Source organism: Sinohyriopsis cumingii, chromosome 13, assembly GCF_028554795.1.
Source record: "Sinohyriopsis cumingii isolate HCF-2022 chromosome 13, ASM2855479v2, whole genome shotgun sequence".
In the NCBI taxonomy this organism is placed as follows: Eukaryota; Metazoa; Mollusca; class Bivalvia; order Unionida; family Unionidae; genus Sinohyriopsis; species Sinohyriopsis cumingii.
Window position 1 is genome coordinate 32,932,511 of NC_142973.1, and position 15,500 is coordinate 32,948,010.

The 15,500-nt window shown below is 32.7% G+C and overlaps 1 protein-coding gene across 2 annotated transcripts in view; it reads left to right on the forward strand.

Moving 5' to 3' along the window:
- LOC149785162 (solute carrier family 45 member 3-like) overlaps nt 1–14,874 on the forward strand; it is a 66,940-nt gene extending 52,066 nt beyond the window's left edge. For both annotated transcript variants that reach the window (XM_089978945.1, XM_089978946.1), the window contains exon 3: nt 1,760–14,874. In XM_089978945.1, the coding sequence (XP_089835071.1) occupies nt 1,760–2,053 (294 nt within the window). In that variant the 3' untranslated portion in view covers nt 2,054–14,874. The remainder of the gene's footprint in view (nt 1–1,759) is intronic.
- The last annotated feature ends 626 nt before the right edge of the window (nt 14,875–15,500 follow it).

Below are 15,500 nucleotides of genomic sequence, written 5' to 3' on the forward strand. Positions count from 1 at the left end.
GATATTAATTTATAAGAAGCAAGCAGAAAGATAATTTATGAGAGATGTTAGAAAGTTGAACAGAAATGCATATTTTTAAGGCAAATCTCAACCTGAAAGGAAAGTTTGAGATAAGGTCCAAAATGCAAGGAAAGTAAATTAACCAAGTGCAAATGTGCAGATCTGCAAATATATGTTCCATTTAAGCTAATCCTTGGTTCTTCTGCAATCCACTTTGCATTTGGTTAATTTTACTAATCTTGTGTTCCTCTGCAGCCCACTTTGCTTTCAGTTAATCTATTTGAATGTTTTTGTACTCCACAGTTTCTCTCAGGTGATGCTTTTAATCACTAGAATTAATCTGTCTTTTCTGCATACAGCTTATGTAGTAACCATGGTTTTGTTTTTCTCTCACGACTCTCTTGTTAAGACAAAGAAGATATGCAATTTTAGTCCACTCCTTTTTTGTTTTTCTTCCGAACCAGACCTATAAGTGGCAAAATACTTTTCAGTGAAAAGAAAGTAAAGGTCTAAATTTATTATGCATCAGATTCAAATTGGATTGAAATTATGAAATTTTAGAAATATTAGTAGCAGTGACTGCCATTTGTGTCTTGGTTTTGTATGAGCCCTTATTCCACTAATAGTAAATGTAAACTTCATGGGAGTAATGGATACTTATGATTTGAATCTTGTGTACTTGCTTGTAAGTTTTTGCTGTTGATCATTTATCTGTTTTAATTTAATGTTTAACGTTATTTTTTGTATTAACCTTTTTATGTTGTTTTTGCTCAGCATCTTTCAATCAACCGACTCTAAATAAAATTATGAGTTTCCTTCGAAGTTGCGTCTATAATCTGCCTTCCAAGAATATGAGAATGGTTTCTAAAATTATATATATCAATATCAATTTTTTAAAATATGTATATATGTTCCCAATAATAAATGGTAGAGTTAGTTTGCTGTATGGTGATGCGAAAACCAGAACACATTCCATATCTGTCCTTTGTTGTTGGGAAAATGTATCCTATATTTTTATGAAAGTAGAAAAGAAAGCTGCCAGTTGCCCATGTACATGCATTTTTGTAGAAGATATTTGATTTTATACACTGTTAGATGTGTATATTATTTGATATGATTTCTGTTTTTTAGCTTACAGATGTGTTCTGATGGCATTATAGGTTCTTCCTTTGTCAACAGGTGCGAATCAAAACACAGTGTTGGTGATAGAATAAGGGGTAATTTTTGGGGTTGATGACTGACAGTGTGTAATAGACAAAGCTACCTGCTGGCAGATGTTTAGCAAATGCATTCTGTTTGCTTGATATTGTCGGTCCAAAACTTGCACTAAAACAGTGTACCATTAATAATTTGATAGCTTTTTAGTGTCCGTAACCTCTCATTGCATGCTGATATGTCATACAGTTCCTATGGAATATTATTTCAAGCTATTGTAGCTGCATCTTTTTAATATATCTTTACCAAATCCTTGTTTGAAGTCACATTCAATATCATGTTTAGTAATTTTGTATTATTTTCAAGAAGCTTCAGTAAGGATAAATATTGCATAAGTTTTGCAAGTTTTAAGTATATTTTTACCACGTCAGATGTAATAAAGATTTAATTACATTATTAATAATGTGTTAATTTAGCGGGCAATTTTATAATGAGAAAAGTATTGATATAAATCCTTGCAAATGTTTGCAAATTTACACCTGTGTTTGACCTTCCATTATTGTGCAAATAAATAAGTTTTACATTAAATTTCTCTTTTTTACAGTTGTACTTCTCTGACACCCTACAGCCAGATATATCTGGGAATAAACCGCCTCTCCTTCCTGCCCGTGGTATTGCCACAGATATGGGAATGATGGACAGTGCCTACTTCCTGTCCCAAGTGGTCTTGTCAGGATTAATGGGATATGTTGTGCACATTACTGGGTCAGTCGTTTCATATATGGTGACTGCAGGTGTGATGGGAGTTATAGCTTGTGTATTTATACGGAATGTTGTCGTAAATGGTCAAGATATGGTGAAATATTTGCAAGGAAGGAAAGGTGTAATAGAACTATAACACTATCAAATAGGAAATCATCATTGAACAAATTTTTTATTAATATATTGAATAATTTTGTTTTTATTCATTAAAAATATTGTTATAGCATTTAACTCTGGGAGGGCAATTTGAATTTAAAGAAGAAACAGACAATATTTTTAATGTGATAAATGCTTAAGCCATGACAGTTAATACTGTGAGGCCAAGTGAGCATATGGTTTGGCTCAGTGTTTTTCATGCATTATGTATTGTACATCTATCAACAGTTGCAATATTATACATATTGTCAAAAACCACTGGACAAATTATGACCAAATTTAGTATAGATCATCCTGGCATGAAGAAATTAAAGATTTATACAAACGATGCCAATATGCAATGTGGTATTGTCACTTACTAAAAGACTCCTCCCCCACATTAAATAACCATCATCTAAAAAAAATGTTTGAATAGAATTGGATCAAATTGAACATAAGCCATCCTGGCTCAAAGATGTTTCAGGTTTATGCCAATGATGCTGATCCTCATTTAAACAGAGCCAATAATACTGAAAATAGAAAAACCCTAAACTGACTTAATTTTCAAAACTGTTAAATAGAATTTGACCAGACTCGACAGAGAGCATCCTGTTGTGAAAGCTTTAAAAGTTATTATAAATGAACCAATCAGACATCTAATATGACGGCCATTACTAAAAATAACAAAATGTTAGTCAGTTATTGATCTAAATCTGCTGAACAGAATTTGATATGTCACTGAAATCATGCATACAAGTGTTGAATAACTTTCACATTTGTACAGCTGATTCTCTGATGTATGCAATTACTAAGATTAGCAAACCCTTGAAATGACTTATGCAGAATATTAAATTGAATTTGACCAAACTTGATTGGAAACTTTCTTACATGAAGACATTCCAGATTTATGGTAAAGATCTAATCTGCCATAATATATTGGCACTGTCACTAAAAATAGAAAGACTTAAATTACTTCTCAGTAAATGCTCAGCCTAATCTGACCACATTTTTAAATAAAGCTTATTGTCATAGACTGCATTCATGTTTTTTTACCACTGATGCCAGTCTGACCACATTTTAAACAAAGCATATTGTCATAGATTGCATTCATGTTTTTGTACCACTGATGCCAGTCTGCCATAAAATATGGCCATAGTTACCAAAAATTGAAGAGACTTTAAAGAGCTTCTTTAAAATGGAAAAAGCATCTTGGCATGAAGACCTTGCAAATATTTAAAAATGCTGCTGATTCATTACTAGTTATGGACACTGTTACTAAAAACAGAAGAAAAATCTTGAAACAATTATGGCTACTGTTCCTGTGAATATAAAAAATTGAAGGTGATTTTTCAGAAACAGAATTTGACTAATTTAACAGACTTCATCCTGGCATTGAGGGCTTTCAGATTTGTACAGTTGATGCTGATTTGCCATCAAAATATGGCCATCATTACTGAAAACAGAAAACATATTGAAACAACTTCTTCTCCAAAACCATTGAAAAGAAATTTGTCCACACCCTCTAGTAAGCATCCTGGGATGAAGAACTTAAATCTGTAGAAATTAATCTGTGCTGACCTATCAAATATGTTGACAGTTACTAAAAATAGAAAAACATTTAACTGCTGCATAGAATCTAAGTCATCCTGATAGAAAGCATTCCATCATAAAGACTTGTCAGATTCATACAGACGTTATTATATATGTTACTAAATGTAAGCATTTAAATAATTTCTGCATTGAAACATTTTAGAGCAGATTTGTACAAATGATCTCACATCACTAATATTTTTGAAAAACATTTACACACATTATCTCACAAGAACTGCTGAACAGAATTTGACCAACTTTGGCCTAAAGCGTCTTAGTCATTCCGTATTGGACAAATTATGCTACCTACCACTAAATATAGAGGATGATAAAAAATAATAAAAAATGAACAAATCTTGAAACAATTGTTTTCATATGCAAACCACAGCATTGGTAAAAATGTCTCTTGAAAGCATCCTTGTAACTAAGATTTCATGGCAAGTTGGTGTTGTGTTGGGATTATGAGGCAAATGTCAGCCAGGTGAGCAATACCAGATCCACCTAGACCTCTTGTTGAATTTTCTTTTCATTGTGCATCTTTTAAGGACATAATAGTCTAAGCTGTAGTATTTCCAGTATTATTAATCTTGAATGCTAACAAAACACTTAGTTTCATTTGTGTCGGAACATGTGCTAACAATACAAATACCAGACCTGACTCCGTATTCATTCAACGTTTTGAGCAAGGAACTCGGGTTCAGGCTCATAATTAAAAAATTAGATGTGATACTTAGGGTACACATTCATCATTAAAATATGGCACGCAAGTAAGGATTTTTTTTTAATGTTCTGTAAATTTAACTATATTCTAATTAAAGGTTTGCTGTCAAAATGTCTGGAATTCAAGTTAAGCTTCTTTTTCCTGTTCAGAAGTTGAGAATACCTGCCCTGAGATTATAAACTGTAAATTTTAGTTTGCAACAAAAAAATGACAATAAAAATAAAAACCTTTGTGAGGCCGATATAATCTCGTACTTAATGTCACACACTGCAGTACCATACATTTTCACACATTTCCCTGGTGAATAAACTACTTTACAGTGTTGTTCAGTAATTGCAATAGTTGTACAACATAATGTACTTGGGATGTTGGTTCACTGTATTGTTTCCACCAGATTATCCAAATTTGAAATGTACACTATAGCAGAAAATGCCTAACATGATCTATTTCTGGGCAAGTTGAAGAAATTCCAGCATTTTGGCATGTAATTTTTTTCTTCAGAAATTATGTTCATCTCCAGATATTTGCATAAGGTGTGCCTGTTATTTGTTTTATTCTATCAGTACCATTTTTTTTAATGAAATTCTTTTTATTTTTCCACTGCTAAATTATGCAACCATTGACATATAAATTTGTCATGCATATGTACATTATCTGATTAGGTTCATGTGCCATTACGGCATTTTTTTAAATGGTTTTTTACGTTGTTAAAATATTGTGATTTTGATTTTTTGGACAAAATCTTGACCACATGATTCAGAAAAACCCTTGAAAATGGAATGCAGAATGAATGCAGGTTTTAATCACCAAGAAAGTGGTTGCTTAACATGTAATCTAATCTGACATAAAAAAACCAGGAAAACAACAAAATTTACTCCATAACAGGATCGCATTCATCATTAAAAATAAGTTACATGAGCAACATAGAAATGCCCTTAAGCATACAGCTCATGTGATCACAGAATGACTTTTGGGGTAACATACTTGGTAATGAACCATTTAGAACCATTTTGTTTTTGCTTTATTTCACATGTGTGATAATAGTGGGTGAAGGGGTATCAATTTTGCTTGTTTTTTTTATAAATCGTTCCCTTTGGATGCCAAAGGAATCGATTCATTTTGCTCATAAATATGTTCTACTATGCAATTTAACCAGAAATGACAGTAATTTAATTGTTTATTTTGTATGTTGTTACTTCTTAAGAAACCCTGGCAAATAAGGATAAACTGTTTGAATTCATAATCAACATTCAGTCTTCCACAGTTTTGATAGTTTATATCTCAGTTGCCATGTTTGAAAACTGTGACTTCCTTCTTGGAATATACATTACCCAATATAACAAATCATATATACTCACTTATAAGTCAAATCAAATTGCAAACAACTGCAATGGCAGATCTGTGTCTGTGCAGTTCTCAGTTGGACTCATCTTATAGGTGAGTATAGATGGTTCACGCCCATATGTTGTTACACTGGCAGATTAGATCCCAGTTTAATTAAATTTTTAATCTCTTCACATTAAGATTTTACATGTATTTTGTTATGATACATTAAACAGAGCTGTAGATGAGAATTCAATGAACTGGGCATTTTGCTCCCTGGTTTGGAATACTATTTTTATAAAAAAAAATATAATTTTGATGTGGTGTGTTGTGAACATGGCAACACACAAAAACATAGCTAAAGACCGAATCCTAATAATGGAGATGTTGTACATTTCTGAGTGTGTGAAATGGCTATATGACAGAGACTAGTTTATGTGCTGTGATAATATGGCTCTTATATCAAATGTGCATGGAACAGCTGGAACTTGGATCAGATGCACCATTGTGGTATGTTCAGCAGGAGCAATACATTCACAACTTTTGGACTAAATAATTAGAAGTTAATGCTTCTGTATAATTTGAACTCATTTAAAATGTATTTATTCATTTTTAGTTGAAATTTCAGTATAAAATGTGACAACTGGTTACTCATCTAGATGATGGAGACAGTATTGGTATTTTTGTAAGTGATAGAGATAGTACAAAGGATGCAGAATCATTTGTTTTAAATTTTAACATATGGAAACCTTAATTTTGAAATAAGAGTTGAGAACTTTCTCAAATCTTCTAGATAAGGCAAGACTTAAAAAAGAAAAATTCGTATTTGATTACTGTAACAGTGTATTGTAATCTCTGACGCATGCTGAATTTTTTTCACAAGTCACTATTCACTAACCAAGCATTAACAAAGATATTAAATAGTCTTAATTTGTGGAGGAAATTGTGAGATATATAGTGAATATGGCTTGCTTTGATCTGTATTTTGAAAACAAACACAGAAGATTTGGTTTGCTGATTCATTGTTTTCCTGGATCATTGTCTATGTTGTGTTGCAAATGCAGTTTACATACATAAATTTGTGAATACAATGAAGTTGTGTGTGTGTAATCTAAATTCGTTAATCCTTTTTTGATCAAAGGAATCTGTATTGATGAGACTGAGACTTATTTTAGATACAGTATAACATATTTATCAGTGTAAAAGAAAAACTATTTAAAGCATAGACGTAGATCTGCTGTTACATTAACATACATGCCAACCATTACGCTTTTTTCACTAAATTACGCCTTATGCATAAATGTATTCAGGTTACACGTTTTCAGTATATCCCCCTCCAGAAAATATTAATAATTTGTTTTCTCATTTTTATTAACATCCCATTAATCCCACAGATCGTATTCTAGAATAGACGGCTTCTGTGTAACTATGACATAAGAGTACGCTTGTCTGAAGACTTGCATGATCTTTCTTAACAGTATTATTATGTTCTGTTTATAGCAGTTTTGCCCTATTTCAAAGAAACATGCTGGTTTCTACTTTTGACCTCGGTTTCTATTTATAGCAGCTGTATGGCTTAGTTAGATGAGAACAGACTGGTTTTCTAACTTTTAATCTTTGCTTGTAGATTCTTTGTTCTAATTCATATCTGGTACAGAACCAGTCTGTAGGTATTTGGTGCTAAAAGTCATCAGATTTATTCTGGTCGATGCACGTGTTAAAGCAAAATTATTTTTTAAATAATTTCATAGATGGATTAGGAAAAGATGAAAAACTGATTCAGAGATGATTACATGAATTACACAATACAGCGTTCCATTCTAGGGCAGCTTCACGCCCCTTGCAGGCTACGTGGAAAGGATTTAAATAATGGTCATGGGGATAAAACAAAGAAACCTTGAATTAGTTTGTTTTAATAACTCCAATACCAAGGTAACTTCTTTTAAACAGCAAAACTTAATTGTGGACACGAATTTTATAAATGCAGAGGCGTTATCTACCGAGTCCTTAATAGAACATGGACTACCCCTAGCGGTAGAAGACTTCATTGGTCTTTTGTTTAAACGGATGTTTCCCAATTCCAAAATTGCAGAAAATATGCATGTGCAAGACCAAAATTGTCTAATATTGTTAGGTGTTCAGCAGAAGAGATTGTTCAGTATTGTTAACAAAAATAAAACTGAATTCTCATCCAGGCTCTGTAACGCAGCACTTAGTGCTCTACTGATATGCAAAATATTCATAGTCTCAGCTGGTACAAAGTGTTCTGAAATACAGTATGAGAGTCTGTTGCTTTTTAAAGCTCAAAGAATTATATAAAAAAACTTGAAGCAGTAATTGATGTTAAAAGTCCAGAGGGATAAATATATCATTTTGTACAGATGCTCATTGAATTTTTATCATGATATATATGGATTACTCTTTTTCTTCTCGGGTTACTCTTTTTGTCCACTTGGATTACACTTTTTACTCATCAGGGTTTGGCATGTATGCCTTAAACACATAGTGTCAGGTTTACACTATTAACTTGATGTCTTGAACATAATGCATTGGTATATCCAAATCTTCAATGTTTATCCAAATCTTCTTTGTTTGCAGTTCATAGCATGTTCTACATAATTTGAACCTTAACTAAGCCTGTATATAATCAGACTCTTGAAGTTCAGTTGGTGCTTGAAACTTGGTTTTCTCTAATCCAAACACAGATGACCTCACTTTGGAAAGCTCATTTCTGATTGGCTGATGGTGGAAACTCAGTCATGGATTTATGATTTTTAGGCCAGGGCTTATAGCATTTCAAGATCTCAAAGCCAGGTCTTGTACAGTTTCATATTTTCAAAGTCATGACTTGTAGAATTCCATGATCCTAGAGTTAAGACTTGTATTGTTTCATGATCTCAGGGTCAAGACTTGTAGAGTTTCAAGGTCAAGACTTGTAGAGTTCCATGATCTCAGGGTTAAAACTTGTAGTTTCATGATCTCAATGTCAAGTCTTTTAGTCTCATGATCTTAGAGTCCAGCCTTGTAGTGTTCCATGATCGCAAGTCAAGACTTAAAGAATTTCATTATCTCAAGGACACGACTTTTAAGGTTTCATGACCTTCAGACCAAGACTTCTTCATGATCTCAAAGCCATGACTTGTGTAGAGAGACATACTATAGAATTTGTCAGATGTGGTTAGTCATATTATTACAGTTTTACTGATAGCATATTTTCTAAATGAAAGTTTTATTGTTTGCTAACTTCAGATATGCATGTTAAAAACTTACGATGCTATTAATGGGGGTAAAATCTTTGAAAATTAAATAATATTAGTTACCTTATGAATGAACAAAAATGATACATTTGAAATGTATTACCACACTAATTAAAATCCTTGTATATTTCCTTCAGTATTCAGCATTAATGTGATGATGTGATGAAATCCAGTACATTAATTATAAATTCAAATGTACCAAGACTATGCGACTTAAGTTAGGCACTAACATGGACACAACATAAAACAAATCAGAATAAGTTATGTTTCTTTTTATACAGGTAGATGCATATGAATGGATTGACTGAAATTTGCTTTGTCATTCTACACAAATTTCAAGAGTCTTTAATCTTCTGCCTTCTATTTTATCTAAGTAACATTTTTCACTGGTTAGAAAATCTTTAGAAATCAGAAAAAGAATATCGTTTTTCTTAGGGTCTTCATTAGGGTGTAATAACAGTTGATTGACACAGTTAAAGTGGTGATTCCTAATGGTGTTTTAATTTACAGCTATCAGTTGTATCTTGCTTGACTAGAGAATTATTTAAGGCTCAGTCTTGAAAATTTGTTGCCACTACTCTCCCCAAAGGATGGTTTTTATCAAAAGATTTCTAATGATGTCAGCTTGGTCCTAATATTGGTGACAACCTGAAATCATCCCACATGTCCTTCAGAGCAGCTAGTATGAAAATCTTATCACTGAATATCAGAGATGGTTTCAACAGTCAGAAGGAAGAAATGATTTTATTTTGAATTCCAGAATGTTCTTTTTGCCCCATAGAGCATCAATCCCTTTGAGGGACTGTTGATTTTTGGGAATTCAAAATGTGGATAATCAATTTTAATAGTTTCTTTTTTTGTCTTAGTTTATTATTGAATCTTGTACTGTCAGTAGAATACTGTCCTTTTCTTATTTACCACAAAAATAACCCTTCAGCTTCATCCAATTGCAGATGTTTCCTTTTAAATTTAGGGCTTAATTGAACAAAATTTGAATCTCTTTCAGAAAGTATTCCCTGAGTTCAGGATAAAACTTTAGTCAGTTCAGCATTTTCCTTCCTGGTTTGGAACAAAATGTTTTTTTTATAAAAAAATTTTTTCAATCAGTCAGGTATTTTCTTAACATTGTACATCATAAAATATCACACTGGGTCCTTGCCAAGAAGCATAGTTGTTATGCATTCAGAATGCATAAAAAAAGTCAGTGACCAACTGAGCGTGATCAAATTTTATGGCTCAGTTTGAGGAGTATTCTCCCTTTGACAGACTGTTTTTATGTCAAATGTCACAACATCTGGAGTGAAACAACTGTGCTCATAGTAGAAATATGGTGACAAATTTGGACTAAAGACTTAAAATGTCTTCTGACAATACTGGATCATTTTAGTACAAATTACTCATCAAGAATAATTGTCTCAAGATTTTTTTTTCTAAATAATTTTTTTAATCAATTGTCTGCCAAGTTCTTGGTTAATTAATGCATTTTAGTTGCTTATATGAGCTTGTGTTTTACTTTGTTTTAGCATGTACCGACTCAAAATAAAATTTACACAAAGTCAGTTTAATAAGAGATTAAGGCAGTTAGGACCATGCATCGATATGTGGGAGCATGATGCCTGTAGTAATAACCTTTTCATCCCGCCATACAATTCATTGTATCTTGTATACCCAAAAGGGGTTTGATTTCAAACATTCCACAGCATGATTTTTGAAGACTCGTGTCCCCCTAGAATGGCTCATCTTCTCCTAACTCGTTTCCCAACATAAGTTCCTCAGTTTAATGCTATATCGAACAAACTAGTTAGTGGAACCCTTTCTGATACATCACTGGTAGCTCAATATTTTTTCCATATAGATTGTAATTGTCATTTCCTCCATATGTGTGTCGAATTTTGACAAGTCCATGAAATATTTTACTCTGAAATTTAGGAATAGTTATGATATGCAAATTTACATGTAAATCACAAGAGTTCATTGCAAAAGAGATATTGCCTGTATTCTATCAACATCTTCTCCCAAAGGAACTTTTCTCTTTTAGTGTTGTATGGTGGGCATCCAGAAAGCAATGACATTATACCTCACCATATAAAAATGTCAGAAACATTTCCCACGGCAATTGTTTTAGTAATTCATTTGTAATGTGACATTATATGACATTAGTGCTTGGCAGTAGTGCCCACTGGAACCAGTGTAATGATCATTGCCAGGTAAACTATATCGGAGTCAAGGGGAAATGTATACTATCCTGAAATATATTCCTGTAATTAGTCTCGAAAAATATGTTGTGAGTTTGCCAGTAATTTATTTCTTATATATTTATATGTTTATGTATGTGTATATATACATACACTGGTGCTTTTTCCATGCAATACCTCATATTTAAGGAAAAGCTTTGGATCTTGTTAATAGCTTTCAGCTTTTATTATACAAGTTGATGTTATCTGCATTGTATACATGTTACTGCATACAGATTAGTTGCTATTTGTCAAGGAGCTCATAACTATCTATTTAATTATTTTGTTGCTGTTGGGATGCAATTATCGAAAAGAGCAAATGATTTTGAAAGTGTTTGAGTTTATATTCCACCTTGTCAGTGAATATGCAGTCACATTTAAATTGGATATTGCAGTTGTCCATTGGTAAATTGAGGATGACTTATCACTATGCAGTTGTAGAAAAGTGTACATAATAAAGATGGTCTGATGGGTTTGCAGACATTGCATGCTAGATAAGTGTATGGTACATACATTAATGTTGGAAGGGATATCATTTATTTCTCTAAAACAGATTACTGGAAATTGCCAAAAACATTGTAATTTGGTTAACATATTTTCCTGTACATTTTTGTTTCATGCTAGATTTGTCTTGAATGTTGCACACCTATGCAGAATTGTGTGAACACAGTCCTATGAATAGCCTGGGTAAAACCCGAGAATGTGAAGTGTACTGTATCCTTGGATATTGCAGTATTTTAAAAGCTGGGTTGGGGTGAAGTTGAATAGTGGCATACTTTAACTTGCAGAATGGACTGAATGTTGAGAATAACTAGAAAATCCGAATAATTATAAAATCAGTTGAACCTGAAGATTCAAACCAATAATGTTTTGGTAATTTATGTTTCTAAAGATTCAATTGTTTTAATTGCTGGGCTTTAACAGCTCATTTTTGGCACTCTATTGACTTTGTTATACATTTGATTCATGCACCCTTGGAACATGTGTGGCACATCATTTTGTTTAACATGATCAATCCACTTTTTGTCTATTGTAAAGAAATTTTTTCATCAGTAGTTTTATCATGTTAAAAGAATGCCATTAAATTTATTTTTCTTTAATTCAGAATCACGCCTGATGAATCCATGAACTTCTTTTTAACTATATGAACTCAACATCATGCATTACGTCTTTGGAATCTTGATTTTTTTGGTTACATACGCATTTCCTATAGGTCATAGCTGCAAACATTGTAGTATTTCTGTAGCCTTATGATAGCAGTCAGAATGTTTACAGCACCTTTCATCATTACCATTGATAATTCCACATTTTGTAATATTTAATCAGGGGAAAACTGTAGCTTTTTGCAGAAACTTTTTTCTCATGATCACGTATATACTTGCAGCATTGCAGCATATTTATGGCAGTAAAGTAGAGGATAAAATTGAATGTGTTCATTGCATATATTGTTACATCATCTTTTCACATCAAGTGTGATTTTATCAGTAGATACTGGTGACCACAGCTGAATCTCAGTGTCTCCAATACGACTGACTCTAATGCATTTAAGTCATTTTCAGATTTTAACAAACTTGTACGATTCATTTGATGACTGGGACCTGCAGTGGCTCAGAGCATGCCGAACTCATGACTGAAAGGGTTCGGGTTCGATCCTACCAAAGAACTCAGCTGGATCAGCTACAATGTTGTCCTTGGGCAAGGCATTTTACTCCAAAATTGACTCCACTAAATAATCTACTTGTGTTGCTGTGCTGCAAAGCATAAAAACCAAATCAGCCAGTGACCAATAAATTTCACTAAAATTCCACTGGCATGTTAGTCTATAAAAGTATATCTTCCTGGGTTGGCTTATTCATTCTAGCTTTAACTTTGCCTGATGTGTTATAAGATGCTAATGGGACTCGTGTTAACATATGGTAAGTGTACTATAATTTAATTTTTCTTGGATCCTAGACTATTTTTACCAGCCAAGAAAATCTACATTCTGTGCATGTTACGTACTAGAAAATTGTATTTCTTGTTCAGATCATGTTATTGAATGAATTTATGATTGACCTAAGATGAGCAGCTTTGTTCCTTAGGATAAGCCTTGTTTTTAATGAACACTGGTGAAATCAGTACTTGTTACTCAACATTGTTCAGGTTATTACACTGTAATATATCAATACAATATTAGTCGATCTCAGGCTTCATGTTGCTGTAATACGTGTCACTTGTGGTTATATGTAAATGGTTTATATATCCTTGTAGACTACCCAATTTTATTGTATTAGATACAAATGAATGTCCGTAGCTTTTTGCACTTAAGTATTTATAAGTGTTTTGTTTTGCTGCATTTAGTTATGCCAGTCTGAATGAAATTGAATGGTGGTATTACATTAAGTATTATCAAAAAGAATATTGTCTGCAAATGCTACAATATTTAACGCTATCTTTTGCTTTATTGACACGCACATCTTGGTACAAAATTGCATGTAGAGTGGGTTCCGGTTTTCTTGGACCATTGGGGCAATTCTGACACTTTCTTATTGATCATTGTACATTTTAGTTTATATGCAAATACTTCCTGTCATACACTTTAATTATAAGTGGTAATTTCCTCAGTCTGCTTCTGATTGGAGGGTAGGGAGATTAACAGTGCTATTTCTGTAGTTACTGGATAGGTGTGTGTGATACAGTGCATGCACATTGTATGAAGTAAAACATTTAACAAGGGGCCCTAAGTGGCTGAGTTGTCTAAAGCGCTTTCCGTTATGGATCACTGCCATCTCACCTCTGTCTGCGTGGGTTCGAGTCTCTGATTTGGCTAATGTGGGTATGTGAAAAAGCTTGCCAGTAGCTTCTCGTGGGTCGGTTCTTTCCAGGTTCTTCCTCCACCATTAATACTGGCCGCCATGTATAGCCTATTGTGTGCTGAAAAATGGCGTTAAACCCTACAACAACATTTAACAAACCATCTTAAGCAATTTTTTGTACCAACTAATCATAAATGCATGTCAGCTGTTGGAGAAAGTGATGTGATTATATGGCATCGTGTAATGGTTCATGTTAAATCAAGTATGAGGGTGTCACTTGAGAAATTCACACATCTCTTCTTGGACATAAACTTCACAAAACTATCAGAAACATGATATGGCCTAAACAATGATTTAATATTTTACTGTAAGGAATCAAACATTAGTGATGTTATGAATTTCCCTTGATAATCTTCCATTTTTGTTGTTGAAGGTTTTATTCAAGGAAATAATTGTTTCTTACCACACCCTTCATTCAGTTAAGTTAACTTGAGCTTATGAGAAGTGGTATACATGACACTGATATGATAAATCTGAGGGGGTGAAAATTCATCTGATCAATGTTGATAAACATTAGAAACAATTCTTATTACAAGTGGAACTTCCAACAGCTGCCACAAAAATTGTTGATAAAACATGTAAATTGCTTAGATGTCCAAATACCCTCAAACCTGCTCTACTAAATTTGTGCTAATTACAATCAACTACTTTTATTTGAGACTTTCGTTTTACCAAAAATAAAAACCATTTTATGCCAAAACCTATCTAGATCGATTAAAATGATCACTTGTTACAGTATGTATTTATGATGATAATGAACAAAGTTATTATTTTTTGAAAGTAAAATATAAACTATTTTTATCATGGTATGCTAAATGAATAAAGAGGGATGGTAAAAGTTCTGTATTTTGTTGTTACTATTTTCTATATTTGTCAAGCTATTAAGAAAAATAAGAAAAAGAAACAGGTTTAGCATCTTAGATTTTCTTTGTGTGAAAAAATGTTAAGCTTGAGCTGCAAAGATTTGTCTGTGTATATACAAGTATCGGGAAAGTTCAGTGATAGCCCATAACATGGCTCTCCCTGTGATGACTGCACATTATGGATTTTTGTTGTACTTGTCAATGTTGTGCTGTAAGATCTTGTCTTGTCCAGCACAGGTTTGTCAACACAACACATGAAAAGTATAAGAAAAATCATAATGTGCATTTTGCTTTATGATAACTATTCAGTTTTTTTTATATATACTTTAAACCAATTCTCATTTTTCATGCAATATTGTAACTATTTAGAATTTAAATAGACCAGCTTCAGTATGAACTATTGTCAACCATGTGATGTGTACTGCCTACAAAAATGATATGGGGATGGTTCATGGTAGAAACAATACAAATTCAGACATTTCATAAATGTTTTAAAAATTAAATGGCAATATCACAACAAGATATTTTGTGATGTATCTCGTCATGGCATAGTGTTTTACCAACATATATTGCTACTGATAAACCAAGGTTTTCATTTTAAAATT